The sequence below is a fragment of the Anser cygnoides genome, chromosome 7, assembly GCF_040182565.1.
Source record: "Anser cygnoides isolate HZ-2024a breed goose chromosome 7, Taihu_goose_T2T_genome, whole genome shotgun sequence".
NCBI lineage: Eukaryota > Metazoa > Chordata > Aves > Anseriformes > Anatidae > Anser > Anser cygnoides.
In genome coordinates this window covers 25,812,794-25,831,718 of record NC_089879.1, presented here as the reverse complement: position 1 = coordinate 25,831,718, position 18,925 = coordinate 25,812,794, and the positions used below count along the sequence as shown (strand labels likewise).

Below are 18,925 nucleotides of genomic sequence, written 5' to 3'. Positions count from 1 at the left end.
AAGCAGTGTTAAAAATAAACCCAGGGCACAGGATGGGAGGTGCAGGGCAGTCCCTGTGGCCGAGGGGCAGCCTTTCTCTCTGGCAAGCCAAATGGCCCAGGGAAGCTAGTCCCAGAAAAGGGGCCCTCAGCCCCCCACCCCTCCTCCTTGTCCACGTGAGGGCATCTTCCAGGCCGCTCCCAACACAGCCGCCTTTGGCCACGCTTGGGCCACTCCATCGCAGAGGCTTGCTGAGGTCACAGTGGCCACCACTGCCCCGCCTTTGCTGCGGGCCCTATAAAACAGGCCCCCTGCAGCTGGCCCAGCATTCGCTGAGCATCTAGGCCCTCTGACTGCCAGCTTGTGCGGCAGGAGGAAGACTAGAAGAGCAAGGCGAGCAGCAGGCCTCCTTGGTGTGCGAGGACAGCGATGCCGTCCGGTGAAGCACCAAGAAGGAATGCACCTGAGCAGAAGGAGATGTGTCGTGGGCGGAGGGATAGCGCCGGCGGCACAAGAGACACCAGTGCCCAAGGGACCTCTGGCACCCAGCCCACAGACACATACAGGCAGCACCACTGAGCACCAACAGCATCGCAGGAGTGCCCGGCGAGCCCCCTACTCGTTGCTCAGGCTCCATCGCAAGCATTAGCTCGGAGCCACCAAACACCACGGACATCCCGCAGGCTTGCCTGCAAGATGTCCTGGCAATAAACAGCTCTTGCTGATTCTCAGGGGTTGTGTGGGAGCTTCTTTTTGGGGGGGAATGGGCTAAAGTTGCGCCAGGGGAGGTTTGAGTTGGATATTAGGAAGAACTTCTTTACTGAAAGGGTTGTTAGGCATTGGAATGGGCTGCCCAGGGAAGTGGTGGAGTCGCCATCCCTGGAGGTCTTTAACAGACGTTTAGATGTAGAGCTTAGTGATCTGGTTTAGTGGAGGACTTGTTAGTGTTAGGTCAGAGGTTGGACTAGGTGATCTTGGAGGTCTCTTCCAACCTGGGGGATTCTGTGATTCTGCTTGGGTTCTTCTTTAGGAAAGATAAGATATGCAAACTTGTCAGCCACTTTCAATGAAAAATTCCTCCTACTCCCCATACCCTTTTTACCTAGGATTTTCCTTATCAGAGCACTGTGCACAATTGCATATGAGGTCACAGTTAGCCCACAAGTCAAAAATAAACAGACTTCAACTAACTGGACATTATTTCTTCCTGATAACTGGTTAGGTAATCTTGTCTTATACATTGAACTTCACATGACCACCATCCTATTATTTTTCTTAATCCAAGTTAACATGACAAATGAAATCATCATGAATAATTAAATTACTCGCTCAGCTTGGATGCCAGTTCTTGGAGAGCAGCTTCTTGGTCTTGACATATCCTTTTCAGTTGCCTGTTTTTTTCTTGAAGTTTAAGGAACTCCTTAAAAAAAGAAAAAAAAATATTCACACAATATAGATGTATATGCCTAAAGCCTAGCAAATATAGATGTATGTGCCTAATGGCTAGAAAACTGCTCCTAACCCAAGCTGATCTTACTGAGAAAAGTAAATGAATTGATGATTCATATCAGCTCATGATATCCTCTCTATAAAGATTTCTAAGTCCAATTCAAACAGCAACAATTCAAGGTTAAATTCTTAGACCCTAAGAGTTGAGGCATTTTTGCTTCTTCAGTCCTCTCCAGGAAATAAATACAATTTATTGCAGAGATCAACAACACTATATAGCCATGTACCAAGTCAGAGAGAACCTAAAGCACTTTCTGGCGTATCATAAGAAGACAGTGTTCAATAAAACTAAGAAAGGAAAATGAGAATTTCATTTTTCCTTATTCAAAGGAGGGGGTTCTGATCTGAAGAATAAATGGGGAGTAAAAAGAAAACCAATGTTTCCAATTTTTTTCTTAATCAATCTGTGAGAATATATTAGTCTAATCTCTCCTATCTACTTGGAGAAATCCTTAGAAATACCATGCCTAAATTCATAATTAACTTTGCAGTCAGTTTCTAAATTACTACTGAAGTTATATTGCAGAATTTACTTTTTTAAGGTTAACTATTTCTTGAGTTTCTATTCGTAGATGAGATATAGTTTCTTTTTCCTTTTGAAGATCATCCTCTAGGGTTTGCCGCCACTCCTTTTCTATCTTCAAATCAGTTTCCAGTTGAAGCCTAGAATATGCAAACCAAACAAACAAACAGAAGAAAACAATCACTGAGCACAACAGTATCACTTATAAAACAAAAATGAGTTTATTTCTGGGTGCAATATCTTATTACCATAATAAACAGCTGATATGTTTTTTAAAACAGAAATAGTGCGGCACTATCAAAACATTTTAGACCTCATAATAAACAAAACACTGTCACTTAGAAAGTGTTTTTAAAAAGAAATGCATTTAAAAGGATCAAGACTATGGCATTGTTTTGAAGAGCTGTCCAATAAATGAGCAAGAGAAGATTAACCACAACCTTCTAAGGCATTTATTAAGACATGCATAAGGGAATGCCCTCCCTTAACTTTACGTACCTTGTTTCTAAAATAAACAAACCACACTGCCATTGGTGATACAGAGAATGTTTACATACAACTCTGGTGCTCACAGAAGTGTGCTCACAGAAGTTATTTAATATTGTATCTTCAGGTGTTAATCTTCTTGTTTAGAATAAGGTTTATGGAGATTTGAACTGAATTAAGACTAAAGAAGGAAGGACTTTAAAGTGCTATTTTAACTGAGCTTCCTACATGGCTGAGGTTCAACATAAAGAGGGATCTAAATCCTATTAGTTTAGTAGGAGGCCAGTTATTGGCACTGGGGTTAATCTGATGGAAGATCCACTCTAGCTGGAGTTTTGTTATCAGTTTTGTGGAAGAGTTGGTGATTAGAATGTCACAGAAAACAAAGGACAGAAGCACACTGCCCAACCTTCTACATCTAAATCTTGCCAACACACCAGAAGAGGAAAAAAAACCTGAGAGTAGTCATGCAAGGTTTTTTGATGGAAAACCTGTATCCACATTAATTTCCCTGTTTTAAAACCAAAATCATTTTTAAAGGAAAGACTTACATTTGGGACACTACCTCAGCATCTGGTTGGAAAAGATCAGAAGTGAGCATGACCTTGAGGTTTCAGAATTGCAGAATTCTAAGGTTGGGGTCTGAAATGTTCTTTTGCCCAAAATCTGCAAAGATGACTGTGGTAGTAAAGTGAACATTTGTCATGACAGTTAAACAAGTTTATTAACATTCAGAGTTGTACGAGAGGCAGGGTGGGCTGTTAATCAGATTGGAATTCACTAATATTTAAGCTCCAATCCTCGTGTCACAAATCTGCAACTATCTTAAATAGTTTACTTGTTATTTTCCAACAGAGAAAACACCTGCCCCTACAGGGACCTTTTACGTTAGATATTTATTTAGATTAGCACTGAAAAATTTAACAGGAGAAAGGGTAGAGGGTTGGCCTTTATGTTGCATTTTAGTATTTTTGATTCCTGTGGGTTTCTTCTCATGCAGAGTGGTAAATTAATCCATTTTAAAGGCTTTTACCTTATTCATAAGCCTGATCAATTGTACTATTATGCCATTTCTGTTTAAGTTTACACTATTACATACTTGTGGGGTTTGTTAAAAGTGTGGATTACTTCTACTACACTGTGTGTTTTCCCCTGCTTATGATAATTTCCTAACGAATTATGCCGGCACCTTTAGCCAAAAAATACTTCTGTTCTTTCTCCTCCTTTTGAGCTGCACGCCATTTCAGAGGTGCCCAAAGGTAGCCTGACTTCCCTGGAATGGAGTATTTTCTGTCACCTTGCCAGTACCTAACATTACCATCTTTAGTATTTACATTCTGTTCAAAACCATTTATCAACCACCAGCCTGCATTAACACAGGAGACATGCTGCACTGCAGAAGGTTTATGGCTATATACTTTTCCAAACAGGACAGATATACTTACAGCTGTTTCTCCTTCTGGGAGAATTCTTTCTGTAGACTTTCAGATTTATTCACATATTCCTGTTTAAGTTTCTCATCCTCATTCTCAGCCTCCACTTGAGCCTTCTCTGCTTGCTGCAATCTGGTGTAATTCAAATCAACTTTGGGTAAAACTGAAGCTAGAACTAGGGTGTAGAGGGTGAAGAAGACAAATAAAAGAAAAATGGGGAAATAGAAACATCTCTAAATAAAAACAAAGCTTGGGGGAAACTCACAAACTCAAACGAGAAATCCATACAATGCCTAGAGAACTAGCTCCTGTTTTTCATACAGTAAGAGAGTGATCACTGTAAGTAATCATTTTTTTTATTTTATGCTCATCAATAACAGATGACAAAGCATGATGATACATTTTAGAATTGAAGCATATACCTTTATGTTTTTTTTTTCTCTAGTATATGTTCCTGTGTTATTTTTAGAAGCTTTTTTTTTCCTTTTTTCTCATCTTTTTTAAAATAAACCCTGTAAAAGTACTTGGCTTGTACTAATCACCCATTAAGAGAGGGCAGAACATGTGTTGTGCAAAAGCAGCTTAAAACAATTCAAGCATAAGGCTGAATACAGAGCATTGCAATCAGACAGCAAAACACTTAACTAGCCTAATACGAGACACACCCTGACAGGTCCTACTACATTTAGAGAATGATCTCAACTACATCACATTAGTAATTAACTTAAATAATCTGTATTAAAAATAATACATTCTTACAGTGGTTTAAATAGCTCCATACTACAGACAAAATAAATAAAACTGATTAATCATGAAGGGAGGGATTGTTGTTCTTTTGAATTTAATCTTTCCTTTCTGAATTCTAGGGGTTTGTTTCTGTTTCAGCTACAGCTCCCCTTGGAATCCATTAGCTCCTTGTGGTTCCTCTCTGCTTGACCACCTCTGCAAGTCCAAAAAAAAGATGGATGTAATGTAACAAAAATAAAGGTGTTGAGATGGAACTTGTGCTATTGTGGCTACACCTGTCTTGATGAAAAGGCAGGAGAGTAAAAAGGCCTGTAAAATACCACTGAATGCCCCCACCCGCTGTGTCTGGTTTAACAAACATGTTTCAAGTGCCAGCTCAGCTAAGAGGTGGGAGAAATCTGTGATAACTCTCTTGCTGTGCTTGATTTGACAATTCCCTAGCTGAATGAAGAGTAACTCTCATCTCCCAGTTAAAAAGAAATTAAGTCAGCAATACGTCTACATTTGTGCATGAAGTTGCACCAGTGGGAATTTCCAAAAGCTACCAGTAAACAAGTGATAAAAGACTGGAACTAAAATACTTTCTGAAGTATGTACTATCTCACTCAACTATACCAGTTGTTGTAAGTGTGTTCCCTGTCACATTTGCAGAGGTAGTGCACAAAGGGGCCAAAGCAGATGCGTGGAACGGAGAATACTTGGAAAAAGCAGGGTCAATTTACTGGGCAAAAGACTGAATCAAGTTACACAAGACAGGAAAAGACATGGCAAGTTAAAACCCTCTCTAAATTACCAATTAAACTGCCATGCAGTTTCCACAGCCAAGGTAGAAAGGCAGCTTGTAACCCAAGAAACATGCTAGCCAACCCAGGCTACAGCACCATCCTCTAGACTAGCACCAAGGCCAACAGCACAGCTGTCATTCAGACAAATGCTGAGTTTGACTGAGTTCACAGCAGGATTTGAGATTCAGATGATACTGAGGCAGATACTTGTTCACATTAATTGACTATGAGATCGTTAATGCTCCCATTTCTGCTATGGTCTACCTTGTTTCTTCATTGTTTCTGTTTTGGGTTTTCTCCAAGGATGGAAGATTTTATTATTTTTTTTTGTTTTTTAGTAGCCAGCTCACTTTAAAGGCTCTTGCTGGTTCCAAACCAAGGAATAAGATATATAATCAAAAAGTAAGAAATCCTTCTTGAATTATGGTGTCTTGCCCCCACTTCTGCAAACACATTCCCTCCTGCTGATTCTTTTCCCAGTCAACTCCCCTTCCACACTTCAGGGGAAACAGCGAGAAGAGCACGAAGGGCAGTCAGCAGCTAAAACTCCCTTATTTCAGCAGTGCAGGCAAGCAGCAACTCAAAGCAGAGATATGATTTGTAAAGACTGCCTAGTGACGGGTGGAGAGAGGGAAAAGGGGCTGGGCAAAGCCACAGGTTAGGATTACAACGACCTGCAAGAAACTCAGCTTAAAAACAAGTTAGACAAGTTCAGGATCTGTGCCTGAAATGTAAATCCTATCTACTGCTACAGCTTCCACTGTAGCTATCCTCGGCAGGAGCTACAGCTACAAAATGTGCTGGAGCAGGCTGCCCTCCCTTTCTGGAACCCTGCCTAAGTCCAGGCTCCAAACACAATGTACCTCTGGGAAAATGCTTTACCCTTCGTCACATCAGCAGAATGGAATTGTGCTTTAGCTGTTTTATCCCCAAACCCTCAAATTCGTCAACTGTACGTACTCAACATATATTTTTACACGTCCCCCCTTTTTTAAACATACTATTCTGAAACAGCACTCACCCCCCTTCCCCAAATCTCCTGCTCGTGCTGTTCAAGAAAACAGTGCTAATTACAAACAAAAAAAAAACCATCAGAGAGCATGCTTTTGGGATAAATACAGCCTAAAAGTGAAAGAAATAAGCAGGGGAGAAGGGAAATATTAGTCAGAAGGGCTACTTTTTAAATCTTTTAGTACTGCAAACAACAGGAAAAATGGCTAGATTAGCAACAAATGTCATAAATACGTACAGTCAAAATGAAGATAGCTAACCTTTTAAAATAAACTTTCACAATTAAGAAGTGATTAAATAGCATTAGAAAACTAGCTTACATTTGCTTAATAATAGTGCAATAATTTATTTTCTCTCTTTTTTTTTTTCAAAGAGGGGCAAAGTGAGATCAGAGATGATGTTCTTTCAGAAAACAAAACAGAACCCAGCTATGATCAGTTATAGTGCAGGATTTCTAATACCACTTTATATGTAAAATTGTTATTTTACAATGCTTAAGTTGTATTTTATCAGTAATTATTTAAACACAACAGATCAGGAGGAGCTTTCAGAATGATATATCTTTGACAAGTTTATACTGGTGCTGAGCTTCATGGCTGGCACATTTGACGAATGACATTGCAATAGTCCTAGTTTGAGTTAACAGATCTTTGTCACTTCATGAATGCAGTGGACAAAAATCAAAGACAGATGAAGGCAGCAAAACAGTAAAAACAAAAATTGGGATAAAGGATAAAAAGAAAAAGAAAAAAGAGGAAAAAGGATGTCAATAAAAGAATATTCATGTCACTAATTTTTAAAATACATAACCATGTTTTTTATAATCAGATTTAAATGAAAAAAAGACATGTCAAACACCAACATGACAATGTTTATGGATGTGTTATATTCTACAATTAAAAAGACCAATGTTGCATATAGGCCATTAAATTAAACATATGCATCACATTTTAATGTTATGTTACACATGCAATCTAACCATAACGGAGGTTTGTACACTGGAATTTTAGTCTTTCACTTTTCAAGCTTTCAGTGAAAACACTCATTACATGGCTAGAATAATGGTAGTTCTAAAGCAACTGACAATAATTTTAAGAGCTTCAGCAAATTCAGCAGTGATCCATGAAGGCATTAAATGTTTATATTAAGCCCACGCTTAAGTATAAGCAATATTAATGCTTTGCTTTCTATTGCATTTCATTCATTTGTGGGGGGAAAAAGGGTAATATGAATCCAAATTTTGAAACAGCTGAAAGAACAGCTTTTGGTGTCAGCACAAAAACATAGGACCAGAAGAAAGATAGTGGACGAAGAAAAATGAAAGATTAAGTTTGTATTTTAAATAAGTGTATTTGTTAAAAAGAAAAAACAAACAAACAGTAAAGCAGTAGTTAGAGTTTCAGAAACTGTCTTCAATTTTCTAGTTGAAAGTTACGTTTCAGTGGCAACTGCGTGAGAATGAAGTAAATGTAAGGGGATGGAGAAATGAATGAAGAAAAATAAAGATAGACCTGTACCTTTGTTCTAGTTGTTTCATAGTTGCATTAATTTGATTGGTCTTATCCTCTAAGCGACCAATTATTTCATTCTTTTCTTTCATAGCATCTTCAGAGACCTGTGTTATAAAAAAGGGTAAAACTGAAGTAGGTATGTATTGCACACTGTTACCCCATGGAGTTTTTCTCTTCAACATCTGAAGGGAATAAATGTTAGAATGACTTCATATTTGGATTCTTTTTAAACATTCCCATCTAAAAAATGTACTTGACAAAGTACTTAGACAAAATTTCATGCCTAAAAACATGTAGTTTTGTACTTTACAATTGTAGATGCTATTTAGAAAGTATGTATTTTTTATTTGGTTTCCTTTCTTAGTTCATCATTTTGCAAGTCAACTTAAATTCATTGACCGTATTTTTCAGTAGCTCACTAGGTCCTAACCAGTCAAGAACTAAGATGCTTCGGCCTGGAAATCACTAAAGTTCTCACACTATCAGACTTTACCATATGTGCCTAAAAATACTTGGCGAATTTTACTAGCACATTTTACAATTTTGATTGCTTGCACAGCTATCACAATCTCAGCTTGAAGATCTAAATGCAAGGGAGAACATTATCCTTGCTATACAGATCAACACTATAAACTGGCCCCTGAACAGGAAATTCAGCATGATTAAACTGCTTGACTCATTTCATTGTCCAGAAAGTGGGTCTGAACGTCATTAAGTGAAATTTGTGTTACGGTCCCCAGAAGTACATCTCTAAAAGAAAAACAAAAACCTACAAATCCTAACATAATGAATAACATTCCCTTCTTATTTTTCTTCCTAGCTCTGTTTATATTTCTCATTTTCTGGTCCAGTTTCCTGACAGTTGCAAGCAGAAGAGTAGAATCCTTTGTCCTTCATCTCACTTAACTCTCAGCAGCACACTATTTTTTTCCCCTCATTCTATCAGATCTGACTGGTTTCTTGTGCTGTTTTTGATAATTCCTTCCATAAATAAAACTTACTTAGTGCACAAATAATTTAATACTAAACTTCCCTGGTGTTTTGTTAAATGTATTTTGGGTCTCTGAGATCCGTATTCTCACAAAGACTTTTTTTTTTAGCATTGCACTGTTACAGATTTTCTTTATTTGTTAACAGATTTAAAAAAGCTGTAATTAGCTTTCTCCAATGAACCTTCTTTTCAAATGCCATGCCCAACTTTGAATGCTCACATCTCATTTCCTCTAACTCCTCACCATGTGCCTGTACCTTTTATAGTTCTCTTGGTTTTTATACAGCACAGGCCAAGAAGCATGAATACCGCTAGATATTTCACATAAGATGTTACAAGGCCATGCTCTTATTCTCATGCTCCTATTCTCATGCTCCATTATTCTATAATCCCAATAAAATTAAGTGACTTCCTTAAACTTCACTTTGTGTGAAATCATGTTTGCATCGGTAACATTCTATAAAAGCACGCTGACCTATACAGTGGAAAGAAACTAAAAATTAAGGAAATAGCAGTATCTAAAGAAAATGGTAATATATCTTTCTTACTTCTGTCAAAATCATTTCACCAGAGAGCAGACTTTACCTGCAGCTTTTGGTACATTTCCATGTTAATCGCTTTAACTTCATCAAGCTGCTGTCGAAGGCCTATGAGTGTATCCTGCTTCTCATGGATGTCCTTCTCCAGTAACTTCATGGCAAGTTCTATCTCATGTTTCATGCTAACTTGAACTACTAGCTCATTCTCCATATCCTACAAATCACACGAAAATCACACCAACACAATGCCACACAGAACCTTTAAACAATTATGCAACGTTTTATCTACGTTTTGAAAAAGTACGAAGCTAACTCTAACAGAGATGCAGTACTATATTTCACCACGTCAGAGATTCTGCCCCTCTGTAACTTTGCTGAGTTTTGCTGACCCACTACCTAAACATTACAGTCACGTGCTTAGTGCCTTATGCTTTAAAAAGCTTAGAGAAGACAACTCATTTCAATACTGGAAGCATTATTTCTTATAGAGTTGACTAAGTATTAATTACAAAAATAGAACTACAGAATTTCTAGTTTTGCAAGAAATACCTAGCATGCATACACAAAGCATACAGTACTACTAACAATTTATCTAAATTTTTTTCAAAGAACTTGTATTTTCTTTACTATGCTTCAGCAACATTGTTACAGAACTGCTAATGTACAAATTGCTCTTTTAGAAAACCTTTTTATTACATGCAGTTAGAGAAACAACACTCGATTAAAGTCAGTGTTTAACCTGAGCAAAAGCAAAACTAGAAATAATTTCAGACTCTTCTCAAGTATAATCTCTTCTAGAAATGCTGTGTACTCCTAGAAAAGTGTACTCACTTGTCGAAGCTGTGATTCTTCTCGAAGCTGTCTACGTGCTTCATTGTACATTTCATCTAAACCCTGCCTGGAGTGTTTGTATGTCTGAAGTTCTGCTTCAACATCCACTTTAGTTACCTACAAAGATATGCAGAATCTTTTTTCATTACAAGTTTAGCAATTAACAGCATAATCCCCAAGCACAGTAGGAACAGGAAAGCAGCTTGTTTCTGCTACGTGGTCATCACTTTTACGAGAACTGAGTAAATGAGCAAACTAAGCTGTACTCCAGTACAGTACTCCTTCAGAACATCATTCCGAAACATCACTGTTTCAACACTGAACAATCCAAATATCTGTCTAATCTGTGCTTTTACTTGTTTTCCTGTAAATGAAGTGTACTTATTATCCTGTGTAGGAAGTTATGTAAGGAGTTACAAATTACAGCTTAAAAAACATTTAGCAATTGTATACACAAGTATTCCAAATGATGTAACATTCTTATAATGAGACAGATCAGAATAGACTGTTCACCAACTAAAACACGCACTACCTTGGCAAGATTTTCAGATAACAGTACTAAATGCCCTTAAGAGGTAGCTTACAGTTTAAAGAAAAAAAGAAAAAACATTTATAAAACAACCTAGTGACCTATAATTTCAACATATTTTTGCCATAATAAAGCTTCCAAGATCTAATAGATTCTTTCCCTAAAAGAGCTGTTTTAAGTTTGGCCGGGTACTGCTTACTTCAAGTTGCAATGTAAACACAGTCGAATGACAATGAACCACGCTATGACGTACCTCTAGATGATGCTGTGTTTTCATTAAAATCAGAGTATTTTCACTCCTTAATTGATGGTTTTCTTCCTGAAGTTTAATTATATTGTTTTTGGCTATTGCTAACTGAAAAAAAAAAAAAAGGAAAAAATAGAGTGACCATGTTTGTGAGTAAAAAAAACAACAAATAAATGTTCTGATGAATGCAAGACCTAGACATTCTCTGCCCTACTCTTGCAGTCTATGAAATAAAGGATTCCTAAAGAAAACATAAAGGTCTCTTATTTAGTAATGTGTCACTTTTATTACACAACACCATATGTATCCAAGATACTTCATTATTTCATGTCTGGTAAAGAAGAACATGCTTTCTTTCCATTGCTTCGTTATGACGCAGAGACCCTCAAGTCCCCTTTTCTCAACCTGCATTTTTCTTTCTATTTGCATTCAAATATATCCAATTTGACTCTTTTGCTCATCTTAATATATCATATGGAGCAATTTACATAAGAAAAGTTCTCCCACGTGGTGAGAACACACACACAAAAGAGGAAAACATTACAACTGGGCCCTATACTATATACCTCCATGACAGAAATATAAACCAGCTGATCGAAACAGGTGGACACCTTGAAGTGAAGGTTTGCAAAGGAACCAGAAAACTGAGAATTAGCACTCAGAAAAAGTGTTTTCCTCTCTGTGGATACATCAATACCCACAGCAAGCTAGCTATCTCTTCAGTCACTGAATTTGGACATTTAAATTTTCTACTCTATTAACTATTTTTCAATCAGTTTGGGTTAAAAAATAATTGTGCTCTCTCTTAAAAAGCAACATATATTGGAATCTAGCAAAGCAACAGAAGTAACTGAAAATATAAGATATAAATACAAAACCAGAGCTAGGCAGACCAAAAACCTGTATATAAGCATATGGTGAATAAGCAAGAAAGAAACATTCGGCTAAAGCTGAGAACAGTAACAGAAATTGCTCGCTGAACTACTCCCTGTCTCTATGTAGCAACTGGTGTCATCCATTATGGACTAGTCACCAGCACAAAATTGTCCTGACAGCTGGCATTAAGAAAGGCTTCTTTTCTGTTTTTGTCCGAAGCGGGAAATTTTGATGTTCCATAGAACTCCTTTACTGATGCTGCATGCTACTGAAGCAAGCTGACTGTAAATCCCCGCAGCTACTACACCTTTTCTACAAGCCAAATTAAAAGCATCTGAACGTATTATAAAGAACTGATGTAGACTAAAAGAAATTAAATATATTGATAAATATAGTGAGTGCAAATAATATGTATTATGTATTACTAAAAAATAATACCTCTTCAATCAGTTTAGTATTTGATTTCTCTAATGAATCAACTCTTGCATGTAGACTGCTAACTGTGCTACTGAGAGAGAAAAAGAAAGAAAGCATTATTCAAAATTACATACAAACTCATTCAACCAAGCTCGAAAGCTTTAAAGCAAGGTAGAGTGATTAACCATTAACAAGTGCTACAAGGTCTTCTCCCATTATTTGAGGTTTTCCTAAATATAAGAACATTAGTCTCCTTTGTTGAATGTTTATATACTGCTTCCCAACTCCCAACGTCATCCTTGTCACTTAAACTCATTTTTGGATGTGATTTTACATTCCTCCCTTTCCTTTATCCTTACAGGTTATATCATATCCAAATGTTTAACAAGTTCCCTTAAAAGGCGATTTGTAATCATCATCTTGCTTTCCACCAGTCCCATGTAATGAAAACCATTCTCTAAATTCTCTTCCTCCAAAATTCATTTATTTGTATAAAATCATTGGCTTCCCTGCATTTTTTGAGATATTATCCTCAGGCTCCCTCTTTCTTGCTGCTTATTGACTTCACTAACAAGACGCATCAGAATTTTATTCCTTTCTGTTTGTCTGGTTTTTATTTTTAAAAATCCAACTACGCCCTTTGACCAGCACCTTGCCATTACCCAGCTGCCCATTTCTGCTGTAAGCACGTTTTTAGGCTGCCCTTTATGCACTGAAAAAATCTCTATTCTGTAAAACTATTTACTTTTCCACCTATTTCTAGTATGGTGTCCTTAGAAGCCACCAATTCATTAAGAATGGCAAGGTAGAAGACATCAATGTATTTTACAATCTAAGGGGAAATGGGAAAGCAAAAAGCACCTCACAGCACTGAGTTTCTTCAAGCACCATGAGATATTAGCAGCTAAGTCTGCTTTCCTGCAAACTTTGGTTCTACAAGAACCATGACCTATACAATAGTTTCCAACAGCAATGAATCTATTCAGTTTTGGTCCTAGTTATTAAAACTGCAAACTATATTATGAAAGGTAAGAAACAAAACCATGTGGACTCATCCAGAACAGTAAAATTTTTCAAAAATTATTATTAAAACAGATTGCACTTAAAATTGTACTTCCGACTGTGTATCCAGATAAATCCTATGATGCTATGAACCCTATGATGTTATGAACCCCAAGTACCTTGATCAGTTTTGCCCTCATGATTTTCATTTCTCTAAAGGTTATGTTTATCAAAAACAAAAGCATGAAAATTAAGATTTCCTCCCCTCAATCTCTCCAGAAAATGTAGACTCCTTTCCGACTTCACTGCATCCCCAGTTTAAGCATGAAGAATTTTCACCCATTTCCCTGAGGTTCTCTCTCCCAGAGCTGTGCTAGAAATGGAAATAGAGGTGTTTTACCTTTAAGCCTGGACTGACATGCATACTTCAAAACAATACTTACTTCAGTTGTCTGTTTAGTTCTTCAACATAATTCTTTTGGTCCAAAATTGCAGCAATCTGAACATTTCTAAAGCAAGAACATAATAAAGTGAGCTGTATCAAAATGCTGTAATGAATTATCATATGCAAATGTCCACATTGTGTGCTTAAAAAAATAAAATGAAGCAACTTTGTCTCACAGTCATGAAGTCAGTAACTTATATGTTGTGACAACAGTGAGAGACAAAAGACCCAATGCTTTAACTGCAAACAATTTCTATACATGGAATGTAAAAATATATACAGTCTCAAAAGAAAAAGGATGTTTATTTACTCTGCCATATCTCTGGTTCTTTGATATACTGACTAAATCACAAGCTGAGGGCTAAAAGCTTAGCAGGTTCTTTAACACTGGCACCTTGCAACCCTTCAATACTGTTCATCAGGTAAATGCAGCAGGTGATGTTGCTTAGGCTTGCTACATGGTGCAAATATTCTGACAGCCAACTAGTAACACAGACCAAAGTAGCGTGCCATCCTTGTCAAGACTGTGAGATCAGAAAATTTCATCTTCAGGGAGCTGTGTTTCTACAAAGAACAGGGCACCAATCAAGAAAACATTTGTTGATATGCAAAAACTGAGGCATTTGGTGTGAGGACATACCTCTCCTTTCCCCCAATGTCGTCATCACTCTTTAAATACATGGAGAAATCGATCACCCCAACCTAAGGGAAAGCAAACGTATGCAGTTTCATATCATGCAAGTAACTGCTGTTGTCATTCATGGTCTTGTCTCCATTTATTAAAACCTCAGCTACATCAACGTCCAAAGGCTAGTCCAGTTTCAGTGTGTTTAAGTGAAGCTCAAAAAATTGAACAGTAATATTTTGAACAGAACAAAACAAAAGCCTAGTCTCATGTGTTTGTTAAAAACGATGTTACCTTTGAAACAAAATAAACAACACATCGTGAAACAAACACCCCTCAGTCAAGTTCAGAAAAGATGATTTCTTACATCTGATGGAGCTTTGCCAAGAGTTCATAGCAAGATTTTTTTCTGGGAGACTATCAGACACTACTGAACCCTATCACTGATTGACGAGACTTAAGATTAATTTGTCTATAGCATTTCACGCCATTTCTTTTTGCAGCACAACTCCCAAAACTGTCGTTTCTCCTATGTTTAGCTTTTCAAAATTCCTTGCCAAACAGCACTACCTCTCCATGCTTGCTGACTCCCACGTGTGCACACTCAACTGTCCATTCATATTTTTATACCTTGCTAAACCTGAATCCAATTCATATACTTTCTGTTCAATCGTAATTCAATCATATACACCATGAATAACATTACCTTGAGTTCTGCTTTCCACTCTATTCATGAACCCCTACAAGCGAACTTAAACCATTTATTTTACCAAGACCAATTGTTTCTGGTCTCTGGCAGCCTCTTTATAAAATTATTTCCACTTCTCTGATCCACTGCTTCTTTCTTGAGCTCCCTTTAGCTTTTGAATACAGATAACTTGCTAAGTCTAACATTTCCTTGGTTTGTACAGGGGTCTCCTGCACACTTCCTATCACGGTCTTCTATTTGTTCTTTCCTCACCTTTAGAAAAGGTCCCTCTTCCAAAAGCTTTCATTTAAATGTATTTTGCTTATTAAAGTAAAATATTCTCCCTTTACAAAAAGGCAAAATGCCATCTCTATAAAATGTACTTTGCTTTAATCCTCTGTATGTGCATACACACATTTCTCCATTGAAGAGGATTCTTCTCAAATACCAAAATCATCCTCCTGGATGTGACTCCCATAATCCTTCAGAAGTCTCTTTCTGCTCAATACAACTTGCTGCTTTTGGCTTTTCTGAGGAAGACGCCTTATTCACACTGCTCTTCATAAACAGAATTACTGTAGAACCTCCCCAGAGCAGCCACTATCACCTTCTCAAATCAAGTTTTCTCCCCCCTCATAGAACAAAGCCAGCAAGTGATCTAGATAACAAAAGTGCAGCTAGCAATAGTTGTTTTGTAATTTATAATACACACGTGTAATTCTCAGTACTGGGGAAAGCATTTTGATAAGGTTTCTAGAATTACATGCTTTTCAATGTTGTGTCTTCTGTTAGTCACTATCAGTGTCTAAACCATTAGATATTAACTGGCAGGAATGCTGAAGACAAGTTAACTCTATGATTCAAGAGCACACAAAACCAATTAGCTACAGCTTTTCTTTAATATAAAAATTGCTTTTCATCAAACATATGCTGAAATACAGTAACAATCACTTAAACAATTATGATTTTTTCCACAAACAATCTGGACAAAAACAATCAGGGCTGAACACATCTTACATATACTTATAAATACTTGTGCCTATGCCTTTAAAAAGATTTCATCAAGATTTTCTTGGAAAAGCTCAGAGTTCAAAGTCAACACAGTTTGCAAAGCATGCAGTGCTGCTCTACTGATACCAGTCTTGTTTCAGATTGAAAGCAGTCGCACTCTTGTAAAGTCTTTTATTACACTGTGTGAAGCATTTTATCTTTTTTTCAAGTCACATTCCTCCTATTGTGTTCCAGAACAACAATAAATGAATCGAATGGGATAATGTGAAAGCGGAACTATACTCAAAGAAAGAAGCTGATTTATGCAATTAAAATGGGAAGAACTCTACCATTGCTACTGCTGCATCCATTTGACACCAAGCCATAAAACTTCACCTTTGCACTCTGATCATTATCACCATGCAAAGGTCTGATTCAACCGATATTGAGGTTAATGCAACATCCCCACTGATCCAGAACCTGGATCACACCCTAAACTATCTAGAAAGATTTCTAACAAGTCACAGCTCTATAATAATGAAATTCATTGTACACAAAATCTTCCAGAGTGCATGTTTGTTACTTTACCTCTATTGACTTACTTGTGAATCTAGGTCTTCGCCCTTCACACACAGGTTAGCGTCTATTACATTCAACCCAACTAACAATCCAACGATAACTGCTCCTTCTTCCTCCATCATTAGCGCATGATACTCATAAAACTCACTGTTAAATAAAAAGATTGTCTAAATTGGTACATTCAGTATATGTAGGTGCAATAAATTAACAGTGACATCTAAATTTGAATTGTTTCTCTTATTCTAACCTTACTCCAACATTCTTAACGACAAAAAAGTCTGCCCATATTTTGGCTTCATGAATATTTAAAAGCAGGAAGTGCACAATTTGTCTCAGAGGCTAATAAAAACATAGATACTACCCTTGGCTCCAGAAATCTAAGCTGCAAGATTATGGTACACAAGATGGGGGTAAGACTTATCTTACCTTAAAAAAGGCTTTTTTCCTGTACACTTGCTTTGAGCCACTTCTGATAGAAAATTTATCTAGTGAAAAAAAAGCTCTGGACTTTAATAAAGACGCTCTTACTTGGCTTCTTTAATTTCAAGTGAGTAAATGGGTATAAGAAATATGGAAAGGGCTGAAATTATGAAAGGGTTTTTAAAAGAAAAATACTGCACTAAGCCACAGAATATCAACATTTACTTCCTCCTCCTTGTATTTTTTTAAATAAAGTTTTAGACTTTATGAAAGAAACTGTTCTTTCAGTGGAAAAGTCCACAACTGTTGACCAACAGTGTCATCCTCACACACCAGCATCATCTACGAGAAATAACAGCTCTTCAAAATATTTACAGGTTATAGATTTGAAAATAAGATGGTAAGTCCTTTTTCCCTTTGTGCTTCATCTACCCCACCACAAAGCAGACCTTATGACAGAAGGGAGCAATGCCAGTTTTAGAATTGTGAAAGCAAAGCAAATTCAAGGAAATAGCCCTTCACGCAATGGCTGCTTGGTAGAAAACCATGCACGTGGTAAGGGTGAATTAACCTCCTGTACAGAATTTTCTAGTCCATATTCTGGATGGCTGAGGAACGCAGTAGGACCCCTTCCCCACCACCCTCACCAACGAAAGAACAGCAGGTACACTGCAGAAGGCCCCTCTACCATGATGGGGAGAAATATCATCTCTTCATCCATCAGCTGGCCCTCTCTTGATGAGAGGACAGCGTTTGGCCCCTCTGCCCCAAGGACTGGAAGAAATCAGCCCACAGGCCAGAAACTATGCCGTTCTATGTTAAAGATACATTAAAAAGTAGTAAATACAAGACAGTATTTTTTTCAGGAGATTAAACCCATAAAAAAAGTTCTAAACAGAATTTGCTTAATTGTTTACCTGAGAAGATCTCTCTGAATGATTAAACAGCGAAGATAGTCAGCCATTTTCTTCTGCATTAGTGCCAACCGTAACCAGGCCCGGGCACGGCCCAGTGGTGTTCTGGACAAAGGGGATGGAGAAGACAAGTAATTCAAAATCAACAATATAGCAATTAGTTTATTTTCTTAACTATCTTATCAGTATACTGCTAGAGCAACTAAGATTTCTGAAAGGTTATTTTAAATGATTGAGCAACACAGTCTGTACAGATATGATTTCTAGGCTTTGACTCCAAGCTTTGGGATAGTACAAGAAAATTTTTCATTGACTCAGCCAGGTGTGTGAGCAGACCCTGGAAAGAACAGTAGAAAAAGCAAAGGAGTCTGCCAGTAAAATTAGCTGTTTAGCTCAAGAGGGTAAAAACATGCAACTTTCTACACACCGTTGTACTTTGTTTTCACACAATGCATGGCTAGCCAAATGGAAAGAATTTTTAAGAGCAGTGCTTTTTCCTGTAAATGCCTGCTTCCTAACCTGACAGTGATGATCGTAAACAATGACCTTGAAAGTCCAGTTTCTAGCTGAAGTAAAATGTCTGCAACAATTCAGATTCCTTTCTCCAGCTCACTTATAAAGACTTTAGAGGAATTGTGAGAAAAGTTACTGAACGTCCACTACAATTTGCCATGCAAGTTTGCCTTCCCAATCCTGTTCTCAAAACATAGTGAATTCTAACTTGAGCTCATACATTTTACAAATTCTGTGGTATCTTGAAGAGACAATTCAGAGAAAATGAAGATGTATGTAATTAGCAAACATTAATATCTAACAAATTAAACCTGAAACTTCACATCCTCCTCTTC

At 37.3% G+C, this 18,925-nt stretch overlaps 1 protein-coding gene across 6 annotated transcripts in view; it reads right to left on the bottom strand.

The window, feature by feature from the left end:
- RUFY2 (RUN and FYVE domain containing 2) overlaps window positions 1–18,925 on the bottom strand; it is a 30,061-nt gene that overhangs the window by 4,316 nt on the left and 6,820 nt on the right. For 4 of the 6 annotated variants that reach the window (XR_010832678.1, XM_013173143.3, XM_013173125.3 and 1 more), the window contains exons 4-15: window positions 18,081–18,182; window positions 16,767–16,890; window positions 14,502–14,563; window positions 13,860–13,925; window positions 12,436–12,505; window positions 11,128–11,229; window positions 10,346–10,462; window positions 9,561–9,728; window positions 7,991–8,088; window positions 3,943–4,062; window positions 2,022–2,151; window positions 1,305–1,399 (exon numbers count right to left, since the gene is read on the bottom strand). Coding sequence is in view for 5 of the 6 variants with exons in the window: in XM_013173143.3 (XP_013028597.1) it covers window positions 1,305–1,399; window positions 2,022–2,151; window positions 3,943–4,062; window positions 7,991–8,088; window positions 9,561–9,728; window positions 10,346–10,462; window positions 11,128–11,229; window positions 12,436–12,505; window positions 13,860–13,925; window positions 14,502–14,563; window positions 16,767–16,890; window positions 18,081–18,182 (1,254 nt within the window). In the remaining variant the exon portion in view is untranslated. Of the gene's footprint in view, window positions 1–1,304; window positions 1,400–2,021; window positions 2,152–3,942; window positions 4,063–4,111; window positions 7,130–7,990; window positions 8,089–9,560; window positions 9,729–10,345; window positions 10,463–11,127; window positions 11,230–12,435; window positions 12,506–13,859; window positions 13,926–14,501; window positions 14,564–16,766; window positions 16,891–18,080; window positions 18,183–18,925 lie in introns of those variants that run through there. The other 2 variants (XM_013173134.3, XM_013173153.3) reach the window with 2 other exon arrangements.